Raw genomic sequence first — 13149 nt, 5'->3', positions numbered from 1 at the left:
TATTTAAAGTGCCATTGGCAAGGTGCTGTGGCTCATGTCTGTAATCCCAGCATTTTGGGAGGCCAAGGTGGGCAGATCAACTGAGGTCAGGAGTTCAAGACCAGCCTGGCCAACATGGTGAAACCCCATCTCTACTAAAAATGCAAAAACTTAGTTGGGCGTGGGCATGTGCCTGTAGTCCCAGCTACTCAGGAGGCTGGGACAGAAGAGTCATTTGAACCCGGGAGGCTGAGGCTGCAGTGAGCCGAGATCACGCCACTGCACTCCAGTCTGGGTGACAGAGCGAGACTCCGTCTCAAAAAATAAAAGAATAGGCTGGGCGCGGTGGCTCACGCCTGTAATCCCAGCACTTTGGGAGACCGAGGCGGGCAGATCATGAGGTCAGGAGATCAAGACCATCCTGACTAACGCGGTGAAACCCCGTCTCTACTAAAAATACAAAAACAAAATTAGCCAGATGTGGTGGCGGGCACCTGTAATCCCAGCTACTCAGGAAGCTGAGGCAGGAGAATGGTGTGAACATGGGAGGCAGAGCTTGCAGCAAGCGGAGATCATGCCACTGCACTCCAGCCTGGGCGACAGAGCGAGACTCCCTCTCAAAAAATAATAAAAAATAAATAAATAAATAAATAAATAAATAAATAAATAAATAAATAAAATAAAATAATAAAAAGTAAAAAAATGAAGTGCCATTGACAAAAAGTGGCAGTTATTGGCCGGGCATGGTAGCTCATGCCTGTAATCCCAGCACTTTGGAAGGCCGAAGCAGGTGGATTGCTTGAACGTAGGAGTTCGAGACCAGCCTGGGCAACGTGGCAAAACCCTGTCTCTACAAAAAATACAAAAATTATCTGGGTGTGTTGGTGTATACTTGTAGTCCCAGCTACTAGGGAGGCTGAGGTAGGGGATTGCTTGAGCCCAGGAGGTCAAGGTTACAGTGAGCCATGAGTGGGTCACTGCACTGCAGCCTGGGCAACAGAGAGAGACCCTGTCTCAAAAGAAAAGATGCCAGTTATTGAATTAAAAAGTTGCTTCATATCACTTCTACACAGACTAAGTTTATTTTTCTTGGACATTTAGATATTAGGCTTTTATTATTGTGGGGTGAAAGTACCTTGAGTTCAATTTATAGAATCCTTTGAAAATATTTGGGTCAGTCCTTTCCCTTTGATAAGATGCCTCTTTATTTCATGGACCTTCTGCAGTTCAAGGGAGATTTAACAGAAGTGTGACATTTTCTCATCTAACCAAACTAATCACACTGATTCTTTATTTTTTTCATCTCTTCACATTACTTGTCATTAGGCCTGTGCCCTGCACAGCACTGGCAAGAGTGGGCTGGACTAGGGAAGAATTCATTCATGGGCTGATGTTTTAAAACCTTCCCAAATTGATAGCTGTAGCTGCTTCAAGGAGGGGACTTGTGCAGTTCAGGGAAGGGGTGAGAAGGAAACTTTTCAGTATGGACTTTTGAACTTTGAACCACATGAATGGACTTTCTAATCAAAAATAACTTTTAAAAAGAAAGAAATCAAACTAAAACCAAAATAATCTCTCTCCAATATGAATGTATTTCTCTAGAGTAAGATTTTAGAAGCTAGTTAGTTCATTTTTAAAGTTCTATTACTTTAAAGAACCACAGCTGGGTGCAGTGGCTCATGCTTGTAATCCCAGCAACTTAGGGAGGCCGAGGCAGGTGGATCACCTGAGGTTGGGAGTTGGAGACCAGCCTGACCAACATGGAGAAACCCCATCTCTACTAAAAATACAAAATTAGCCGGGTGTGGTGGCACATGCCTGTAATCCCAGCTACTTGGGAGGCTGAGGCAGGAGAATTGCTTGAACCCAGGAGGTGGAGGTTGTGGCAAGACGAGATTGTGCCATTGCACTCATGCCTGGGCAACAAGAGCAAAACTCTGTCTAAAAAAAAAAAAAAAAAAAAAAAAAAGAAGAAGAACCACAGAAAAGGTCAAAGTGGTCTGAGTCTTCCTTAAAAATAACAGTATCTTTATCAAAATTAAAAGCAATATTTTTCTGAGTAAAGTTTGCATCGCAAAAGGAATCTAATTAGTATAAATCTATTTTGTTAAAAGTTTTATATAGTAGGTTCCCATAGCATAATTTTCGAAAGATGTATCTTTAGAAGAAAGCAATTTTTATTAGGTAAATGTTGGGCCATCTCTTGGCATGCATTATAATTAGACAGCATTATTTATGCTGTAGCCAAAATATAAATTAATTGATGAAATGGTTTATTCAAGATAAAATACTCTATCAGCATATATAAAAAGATTACTTGTTGATATTTCTTGTTTTATCAGATTCATGCCAGAACTGAAAGCTAAATTACTGCAGGAAGCAAAAGTCAATTTATTAATAAAGCCAAAAGAGAGTTCTAAAGAAAATGAACTCAGGAAAGATGAAAGAAAAACAGTTTATACCAATACACTGCTAAGTAGTTCAGTTTTGGGAAAGGTAAGAACTTTGGTTTTTGTTTCAGCCGGTATAATTATATTATAGTTAGACTCTAATGACAAAAATAACTGTTATCATGACTCAGATTTTGGATCTATCTATTCCAGGAAATAGAAAAAGAGAAGAAGCCCAAGGAGATCAAAGTCACAGTTATTAAAGTCAAAGGAGGAAGAGGAGATATCTCAGAACCAAAAAAGAAAGAGTATGAAGGTGGACTTGGTCAACAGGATGCAAATGAAAATGTTCCTCCTATGTCTCCAGATACAAAACTTGTAACCATTGAACCACCAAACCCTATCAATCCCAGCACTAACTGTAATGGCTTGAAAGAAAATTCACATTGCGGAGGTTCTATGACAATGCCACCCATCAATCTAACCAACAGTAATTTGATGGCTGCAAATCTCAATTCAAATCTCTTTCACCCCAGTGTGAGGTGAGCTGTAACAGAGAAGAAACCTAAATAATACAATATTCCTGTATAATGGTATTTCAAAGAATCATGTTCATAGTGTCTGTATGTAAACTGAACTTGAAGAAAATATATTGAAAGTAAAGCTGTATAATGGGCCATTTGCTAAGTGTTTCTTGTGGATGCTGTAGAAGAAATTAACTTTTCTTGGCCATATAGATGTTTAAATTTTCACTAATGTCTTTTGGAAAAACCTCATTAAAAAAAAAAAAAAGACCCTTCGAAAAATGTTTTTATTTTTGAAGAGAAAAAAAGTTGATATGTCCTAAGTTCTGGTATCAATGTGCCTTGGTATAACAATATTTATTTCTGTATCATAGCAAATTCTCTAAGTGGAGAAAGGATAGTAAAAAAATAATATTTCATAAGTCAAATAGCCTTTCAAGGTGAAATATTTTGGGAGAAAAATAGCCTATTAGGCCAGTTTTAGATTTAACCTCTGATACAGATTGAGAGACTGGTCCATGAGTCTGGTTAATCAAGGGCAGTGTGATGGATGGTGAGGGTCTGTCCAACAAGGCAGTAGGGCCACTTCAAAATTTAGGGAGACTACTGTCATTCTAGGGGAGAAGGAGACTGGATTCATTAGCCCAAGAGGATTCTAGCAGACTGGTTTGGGCTACAGGTTGTGAAGCCCAGTGGTCTGCAGAGGTGAGCAAGTGGACATGTCCATGTCTGTCCAAAGGTACAGCAGGCTACAGACTGCAAGAGCCCAGTTGTTCTTGAGGTGATCCCAAAACCATGGTACCAGTAACAATGGTTGTAAGCCAGTCAGTCTTGGACATTAAGTTCATAAATTGAGAAAGCTGGTAGTTAAGAGATCCAAATTCAGAACAGATAGAAGGGAGGAAGTAGGCCAGCAGGAGTAACCCCACAACATGCCTGTCATCAATGGTGACTGATGTTAACATGCACTAATTGTTCTCTGCCCTGTTACCACCTCTCTCCTTAGGGCAATTGGTAGGTAAGGACTCACTATTGCATTTTAGTACTCAGTGTTCAAACAGTAGACTTCCATGCCATAATTTATTCATTCTTGAAGCTAAAACAAAGGCATTTCGGCCGGGCATGGTGGCTCGTGCCTGTAATCCCAGCAATTTGGGAGGCCAAGGTGAGTGTATCACTTTAGCTGAAGAGTTCGAGACCAGCCTGGCCAACATGGCAAAACCCTGTCTCTACAAAAAATACAAAAATCAGTTGGGCATGTTGGAGCGCACCAGTAATCCAGCTACTTGGGAGGCTGTGGCAAGAGAATCACTTGAACCCAGGAGACAGAGGTTACAGTAAGCCAAGATCATGACACTGCACTCCAGCTTGGGTGACAGAGTGAGATTCTGTCAAAAAAAAAAAAAAAAAAAAAGCATTTCTGGGGAGTTCTAATAACTTCTCATTCATTTTTAAATAATAGGTTAACTGAAAGAGCAAAAAAGAGACGCACTTCTTCACAATCTATTGGGCAAGTTATGCCTAATAGCAGGCAAGAGGATCCAGGTCCTATTCAAGTAAGGCAAGAAGCTACACATTAAAATATGGCCTCTTTTAACATTACTTCTTTTTTCCTTTTCTCTATCTGTAGGGCTCTAATAGGTTTTTGGTTGCTCGTTTGTTTTGTTTTTTTGAGACAGGATCTCTCTCTGTTGCCCAGACTGGAGTGTAGTGGTATGATCTCAGCTCACTGCAGCCTCAACCTCCTGGGCTCAAACAATCCTCCCACCTCAGCCTCCCAAGTAGCTGAGACTTCAGGCATGTGCCACCATACCCAGCTAATTTTGTTCATTTTTTGTAGCGACAAAGTCTCACTATGTTGCCCAGGCTGGTCTCAAACTCCTGGGCTCAAGGGATCCTCCCGCCTCAGCTTCCTAAAGTGCTAGGATTACAGGTGTGAGCCAACGCACCCAGCCTCTAACACTTTTAAAAATGTGCTTTAAGTTTCTTTTTTTCTTCCTGAGATGAAAATAGGCCATTATTTTCTAAGTGTTTTCCCAATTAATTAAATTCATATATCTTAATTTATCACAATTAATTAAGTTCATATATCTTAATTTATGTATTTAATATGTGACTTAGGCAGAGTAAGTTAAGATTTCCACCTTTGAAAGTCACAAGAGTTTTTTTTTCACTTCCAAAAAATGTTTTTAATATCTTTATGGATTAAAAACAATTGCCAAATAAACACAACTTATTTTCACTGGAAAAAATAATCAATGTAGTTCATACCCCTCCCAACTTTTGTTTTGTTTTGTTTTTGGCTTATTTTGCATTATTCATCTCTAATGGGACCTCATAACTTTTTACACAGAAAGTGATTTATTCAAAATTGAAGCACAATGTTAATTATAATAACAAAAAACTGAAAACAATACAAACCTGTCTAAAAGCAGGTGACTAATTAAGTACATTAGGGTACATTAATACAGTGGAATACTACACATTACATTGTGGAAGAGTGTTCATTGACCTAGACACGATTTTATGATCTGTTTTCAAATGAACAAAAATCTGGTAACACAGAACGTTTCCCAGATGCTGGATGTGCAATTAATTTTTTTCCTTTGGGTTTTCCCAGTGTTTACAAAGCATATCATTTTCTAGGTAGATAAATAAGTTATTAAGAAAATGAACTGAAGCAATTTGTTCAAAGTCAGAGTGCAGTGAATAGTATTAAAAATGAAAAGTTAAGTTTGTGGTTCTGGCCAGGCACAGTGGCTCTCACCTGTAATCCTAGCATTTTGGGACACTGAGCTGGGAGGATTGCTTGAGCCCAGGAATTTAAGATCAGCCTGGGCAACATAGCAAGACCCTGTCTGTACAAAAAATGAAATAAAATAAATTAGTCGTGTGTGGTGGCATGTGGCTGTGGTTTCAGACTGGGGGGCTGAGGTGGGACTATGGATTAAGTCCAAGAGGTTGAGGCTGCAGCCATAATGTCGCCACTGTATTTCAGCCTGGACAACAAAGCAAGACTCTGTCTTAATAATAATAATAATAATAAGGCCAGGTGCAGTGGCTCATGCTTGTAATCCCAGCACTTTGGGAGCCCAAGGCAGAAGGATCACTTGAGCCCAGGAGTTTGAGATCAGCCTAGTCAACATAACAAGACCCCATCTCTACAAAAAATTTAAAAATTAACCAGGCATGGTGGTGTGTGCCTGTAGTCCCAGTTACTTAGGAGACTGAGGTGGGAAGATCACTTGAGCCCAGGGGGTTGACGCTGCAATGAGTCATGATCTTGCCAGTGCACTCCAGCTGGGCGACAGCAAGACCCTGTCTCAAAATAATAATAATAATAATAACAATATTATTATTATTATTATTGTTGTGGTTCTCATGACCAAGACTATTATGCTCAGAATATTAAATATGCTAAAAATGTTTGCTTTATGAAACTTTTATTGGAGTTTGATCTGTTGATATGTTCAATAGTATTCTAAATCTTCTTAATTATTAAATTAATTGTTATGTCTATCTTATACCATCCAAATGACTAGCAATTCTAGGATTGTCATTCTACAAATAGACACATTTCTTCAAGCTAACTCTTGTTTGTTTGTTTAGAGCCAAATGGAGAAGGGTATATTTAATGAGCGAACAGGTCACAGTGACCAAATGGCAAATGAGAACAAAAGGAAGTTGAATTTTTCCAGATCTGACAGGAAAGAATTCCATTTTCCAGAATTGCCTGTCACAATACAGTCAAAAGATACAAAAGGAATGGAAGGTACACATTTGTTGCATAGCTTTACAATTACGATGATATCATTTATAAGATTTTTTCATAATATAACTTACATTTTATAGTGTGATTTAGGTAGAAAACAGTAAATTGGTGAGGAAAATATTTCAGCTGATGAGATTTTCTCCCCATTATCAAATAAGGGGTATGATTTTAAGGAGATAATTTTAAAGACGCTTAGGCTTGTAATCCCAGCATTTTGGGAGGCCAGTGCAGGAGGATTGCTTGAGCCCAGGAGTTTGAGACCAGCCTGGGCAACATAGCAAAATCCTGTCTCTACAAAAAATAAAATAGCTTGGTGTGGTGGTGTGTGCCTGTGGTCCCAGCTACTTGGGAGGCTGAGGTAGGAGGATTACTTGACCCAGGAGGTTGAGACTGCAGTGAGCCGTGATCACGCCACTGTAGTCCACTCCAGGATGACATAATGAGACTCTGTCTCTAAGAAAAAAAATTTTTTTTAATTAAAAAGAAAAATAAAGAGAGGTTAAGACAGCTTTAAAGGGTAAATTTTTAAATTTTGTTTGTTTATTTATTTATTTATTTATTTATTTATTTATTTATGACAGAGTCTCACTCTGCTGCCCAGGCTGGACTGCAGTGTTGCAATCACGGCTCAGTGCAACCACCACCTTCCAAGTTCAAGTGATTCTCGTGCCTAGCCTCCTGAGTAGCTGGGACTACAGGTGCCCACCATCACGCCTGACTAATTTTTGTATTTTTAGCAGAGATGAGGGTTTCACCATTTTGGCCAGGCTGGTCTCAAACTCCTGACCTCAGGTTATCCACCCGCCTCGACCTCCCAGAGTGCTGGGATTACAGGCATGAGCCATTGCAGCTGGCTGCAAAGGATAAATTTTTTTATTAGCTCCATGTTGTTGAAATGTTAGAGCAGTATTTGAGAAATTTTGTTTAGTATATGACCTGGAGTATATTGCCTTTCTATGTTTCTTCATGATCATTTACCCATATAGTAGCAGAAATTTTATATGTATTTTGGGCATCCAAGGATTAAATATATAAGATTTATAGGCTGGGCACGGTGGCTCACGCCTGTAATCCCAGCACTTTGGGAGGCCAAGGTGGGCAGATCACCTGAGGTCAGGAATTTGAGACCACCCTGGCTGATGGTGGCTCATGCCTGTAATCCTGGCTACTTGGGAGGCTGAGGCAGGAAAATCGCTTGAAACCGGGAGGCAGAGATTGCAGTGAGCCAAGATCACGCCACTGCACTCCAGCCTGGGTGACAGAGTGAGACTCCATCTCAAAAAAAAAAAAAAAAGATTTATAAACTTAAGATTTATATCAGAATGAAACTCACTTTTGTCTTGAATAAGTGTTGTTCCTTTGAAGAACAGTGACACCTTGTGAAAAGTTAATATAATAGCAAGAATATCGTCCTTGTACAGTTCAAGAGGAATTATCTGATCCACTTAACAGTTACACTGAGAATAATAAAATAAAATAAAATAAATGTCTTATTTTAATACTTAGACTATTTGTAATGTTATAAAACAAATAATTTACCGTATTTTACCATTACAACTCATAATTTATTTTGTTCCTTTGTAATAAACTAAGAAACTGACTTAGTGGATATCAGAATTTCTATTTGAAATTCTTGGAAAGGAAAGTAAAATTTCAAAGTAGGAATAACAAATATTCATTGTTTTGTATATTTTTGCAAAAGTTAAACAGATAAAAATGCTGAAGAGGGAGTCAAAGAAAACAGATTCATCTAAGATATCAACTTAACGTGGATCAAAATCAAGAAAAACAAGAGGTAACTCTTTTTGGATATAGCTTTTACTAAGGCATGTTGTTTAGAGGACTTGACTCAGTGTATAAATTTAGTTATTACTATTGGAAATCTATATAAAAATTCAAAATTTTATAATCTTTGAACTCAAGAAACAGATCTATATTTTTCTAGAATAAGCCATTAATAAAAGTTTCTAAAAGTTATTTTTTGGTGGGTAATGTTGAATGATTAGAATGCATGGCACCCAGGGAAAATAGTATCTGTATGGTGTGTAGTGTCAGATATCAGGCAGATAAGTCAGACTAGTGAAAATGAATAATGGTATAAATATAAGGTTATATGGCCACAAGCATGTGTGTCTTTTTCTTTAAGCCTCTTCCTTCCTTCTTGTTTTCTCTCCAGTTTATTCCCCTATCTATCTCTGCTGTCTGCTTACTGCCCTATTTTCACAAATATTTGCTCTCAGCTAACTATCAGGTAATCTTGTTGAAATTTTCCCAGTTCCTACCCACCAGAGAGATTCTCAAATTTTATTTGAAAATCTTGAAGCCTGTAATATCCAAATGAATGCTCTATAAAGACAGTCTTTTAAGAGAAAGAGATTGTACTGAGCACCCACTGAATTAAATCATATCGATGGCCTCCTATTCTGCACTTGTGAGGTCATCTCTGTATGTGATTTATCAACTTCTGTTTTTGTTTTTGTTTTTTGGTTTTTTTTTGAGACGGAGTCCCGCTCTGTCGCCCAGGCTGGAGTGCAGTGGCGCGATCTCGGCTCACTGCAACCTCTGCCTCCCGGATTCACGCCATTCTCCTGCCTCAACCTCCCGAGTAGCTGGGACTACAGGCACACGCCACCATGCCCGGCTAATTTTTTTAAAAAATATTTTTGGTAGAGACGGGGTTTCACTGTGTTAGCCGGGAAGGTCTTGATCTCCTGACCTCGTGATCCTCCCGCCTGGGCCTCCCAAAGTGCTGGGATTATAGGCGTGAGCCACCACACCCGGCCCAACTTCTGTTTTTTAAAAAAATAAAATTTATTACAGTTTTACTCATGATAAAATTAGTAAATACTTATTTGAAGAAATTAAAAATATTTTTAAAAATCTGAAACTCTGTAAGAAGGCATTTTAACAAGGCTACTTGATCTCTATAATATTTGGATAAGAGGGTTATCAGACACTATTAGATGTATTCTCACTGTGACATTTAGGGCTATATCTTTAGTCTTGGCCTAGAGCTTAAGAACTCCACAGTCCACTTTGCAGAGAAGAAATGTAGAACAAGGACGCCATTAGGCCGGGCACAGTGGCTCACACCTGTAATCCCAGCATTTTGGGAGGCTGAAGAGGGTGGATCACCTGAAGTCAGGAGTTCAAGACCAGCCTGGCCAATGTGGTGAAACCCCATCTCTACTAAAAATATAAAAATTAGCTTGGTGTGGTGGCTCATGCCTGTAATCCCAGCTACTCGGGAGGCTGAGGCAGGAGAATTGCTTGAACCTGGGAGGCAGAGGTTGCGCGGTGAGCCGAGATCAAACCATTGCACTCCAGCCTAGACAACAAGAGTGAAACTCGGTCACAGAAAAAAAAAAAAAAGAAAAGAAAGCCATTAATAGTCATCTTTCAGTTCATTATAAAAAGTAATAAGGTGGCTTTAAACTTTTAAATTTGGGTGACATACTCATGTCACAGCATGTTGCACAGCATACCATTTGTACATTTTTTCAATCACTGGGTGAGTTAGGGCTCCTGAGGTAGGCAGACTATTAATGTGCCTCATGTGTTTATCCCATTGTCCTATGAGAGTCCCCAGGAACTAAAATTACTTTCTAGTCCGGGAAAAAAGGAACTCTGCAGGAAAAAAGACCCTTCTGTGATTTTTAGGATAAATAATAAATTAAGAAGGGAAAACATCTTCTTGTTCATATGATATAGAACTCCAGAAAAAATGAAGTCGTCAGTGTTGGTTATAGTTTATTTGTACTGCTTATTCAAATGCAGCTCTGACAAGTGACTGAAATTGCATATAAGGCTAGTACAACTGGTTTTGATAAATGTCAGAATTAAGAAAATTTCTTAAATTTTGAGTCTGTAGTTTATTTTAGAGCATGAGAGAATATGACATATTTTTAAAAACATAAGATAGAGAATTACTAGTTATTTTTTCTATTCTTGACTCTGTATTGACTTGGTTTTTGAACTATACAGTCAGATCCAAGCACTTCTCAGGTTTACTTTATTTATTATTATTATTTATTTATTTATTGGGACAGAGTCTCACTCTGCCACGCAGGCTGGAGTACAGTGGTGTGATCTTAGCTCACCACAACCTCCGCCTCCTGGGTTCAAGCAATATTCCTGTCTCAGCCTCCTGAGTAGCTGGGATTACAGGTGCCCGCCACCATGCCTGGCTAATTTTTGTATGTTTAGTATAGACGGGGTTTCACCATGTTGTCCAGGCTGGTCTGGAACTCCTGACCTCAGGTAATCTGCCTGCCTCGGCCTCCCAAAGTGCTGGGATTACAGGTGTGAGCCGCCACGCCCTGCCAGGTTTACTTTAAACTCTTTCAGGCATCTTAAATGTGCATGCATGCATTGAATAGTTTCTATAACCAGAGAGAGACTCTAAATTACTGTGAATGAGTGAGTTAGGCAAGAGAGAAAAGAGTCCATACAAAGGCCACCTTTTGTTTTGTTGGATGATAATAATAAGGAATACATTGCTAAATAGTTTCCCTGTACCTTATGAAACAACCTGTAGGGGCAAAGTACAAGTATTTATCTCTGGCTCTATTTCCTTAGCCAAAGACTCACCATGTCCTCAATTAAAGACCTGTTTCTATTTACTTTTTAGAATACAGGAAATGCACAAACTTAAAGGAAGAAGAACTTGCCAGATGTAGAGTAGAAAATGCAGCAGCTGAAAATTCAGGGAATCCCAGAATCACTGTATGGTTTTTAAAAAATCTTTTTTATTAATGTTACATATACAAAAATGCTAACTAGAGAATTTTACAGGTATATCATAAATCCTGTTAGTTATATGTACATTCACCTAGATTTGTTTTTAAATTTATTAAGCTTTAAATTATTCATGTTTTCTTAATTTGAACATGAATTTATAAAAACTACCTGACTGGTACATCCTAATAAAATTGCAGCTTACATTTAGTCATATAATTTTATTTGATCACCTATTCTTTCAATCATACTTGATTAGTGGTCATTCTTAGCATTGGTTTAGGGCTTTATAATTACAGAAGGAAAAGTTTCTAAATGTGTGATAAAGTAAGATCCTGATGTCTGGGAACACCAAACATTTCTGAGCAAACAAATATACTTGATAAGCATGTAACAGGGGTTTGGCTTCACACTGAACTTTCTGAGGCAGCATTTAAACATATGAAGATTGTTTAAAAGGATGGAAATTGGTTGGGCACGGTGGCTCACGCCTGTAATCCCAGCACTTTGGGTGGCCGAGGCAGGTGGATCATGAGGCCAGGAGTTCGAGACCAGTCTGGCCAGCATGGTGAAACCCCGTCTCTACTAAAAATGCAAAAAATTAGCCGGGCATGGTGGCGTGCACCTGTAATCCCAGCTACTCAGAGGCGGAGGCAAGAGAATTGCTTGAACCCAGGAGGCGGAGATTGTAGTGAGCCAAGATCACGCTACTGCACTCCAGCCTGAGCAACAGAGTGAGACTCCATGCCACCGCCCCCCGCAAAAAAAAAAAAGATGGAAGTTGAGCAAGGCATTGAAGCAAATCTTTTGGTTTGACTAGCATGTTTATAATTTAGTAATTTACATATAATTTAGCATTAATAAAGTCAGAGTTTTGGTAGCGTATATTTACATTCCAGTCCCTGATTCTTACTAGCTTGGTTTCTAATTAGAGTGGAGATGGCCATTGTGAGGGGAAGAATTTGAAGAGAAACAGGTTTTTTTTCTGGTAGTGTCTTTTCTTTTAAATAGTCCTAAAAATACAAGATGACAACTCTTCCCGTTTTATTTATCTACAATAGAAATGTGATGTGAGTTGTTGTTAAGACAGCCATCCATGTGCATGAGCATCATCCAACTTTTTTTTGTTAGCAAAACATTTACTGTTTTCTTCTCCCTTTTAAGACTCTGTTGTTGTGATAATTTGATTTGAAATTATAAAGTCATCTCTTCTCTGCCTACTTCTTTTTTTTTTGCCATGATTACTGAGTGGATAACACAAGCCGTGACATGATACAAACTGTACTTATACTTAGTGATCTCTGCCTTCTCGTAGCCACATAACCTCGAGTCAGTTATCTCCTATAACACATAGGCCTCTTTAAATGAGTTCTTAATAAAATATTTGAGCCATTGTTTTAAAAGCTATTCATGGCTGGGTGCGATGGCTCATGCCTGTAATCCCAGCACTTTGGGAGGCTGAGGCAGGCGGATCACTTGAGGTCAGGAGTTCGAAACCAGCCTGACCAACACAGTGAAACCCCATCTCTACTAAAAATGCAAAAATTAGCTGGGCGTGGTGGTGCACGCCTGTAATCCCAGCTACTCAGGAGGCTGAGACAGGAGAATCGCTTGAATCCGGGAGGCCAAGGTTGCAGAGAGCCAAGATCATGCCATTGCACTCCAGCCTGGGTGACAAGAGCGAGACTCTGTCTCAAAACACACACACACACACACACACACACACACACACACACACACACACACA

The 13149-nt window shown here is 39.0% G+C and overlaps 1 protein-coding gene across 3 annotated transcripts in view; it reads left to right on the top strand.

Annotated features, from left to right (window-relative positions):
- CDKL3 (cyclin dependent kinase like 3) overlaps positions 1 to 13149 on the top strand; it is a 141551-nt gene that overhangs the window by 58572 nt on the left and 69830 nt on the right. For 2 of the 3 annotated variants that reach the window (XR_009214253.1, XM_032157918.2), the window contains exons 8-12: positions 2322 to 2475; positions 2583 to 2911; positions 4356 to 4449; positions 6503 to 6665; positions 8368 to 8460. Coding sequence is in view for 2 of the 3 variants with exons in the window: in XM_032157918.2 (XP_032013809.2) it covers positions 2322 to 2475; positions 2583 to 2911; positions 4356 to 4449; positions 6503 to 6665; positions 8368 to 8432 (805 nt within the window). In the remaining variant the exon portion in view is untranslated. Of the gene's footprint in view, positions 1 to 2321; positions 2476 to 2582; positions 2912 to 4355; positions 4450 to 6502; positions 6666 to 8367; positions 8461 to 11295; positions 11312 to 13149 lie in introns of those variants that run through there. The other variant, XM_058441212.1, reaches the window with a different exon arrangement.

Source organism: Hylobates moloch, unplaced genomic scaffold, assembly GCF_009828535.3.
Source record: "Hylobates moloch isolate HMO894 unplaced genomic scaffold, HMol_V3 SCAFFOLD_6, whole genome shotgun sequence".
Classification (NCBI taxonomy): domain Eukaryota; kingdom Metazoa; phylum Chordata; class Mammalia; order Primates; family Hylobatidae; genus Hylobates; species Hylobates moloch.
Note: the sequence above shows the minus strand (reverse complement) of the source record. Positions and strands in the feature narration are given on the sequence as shown.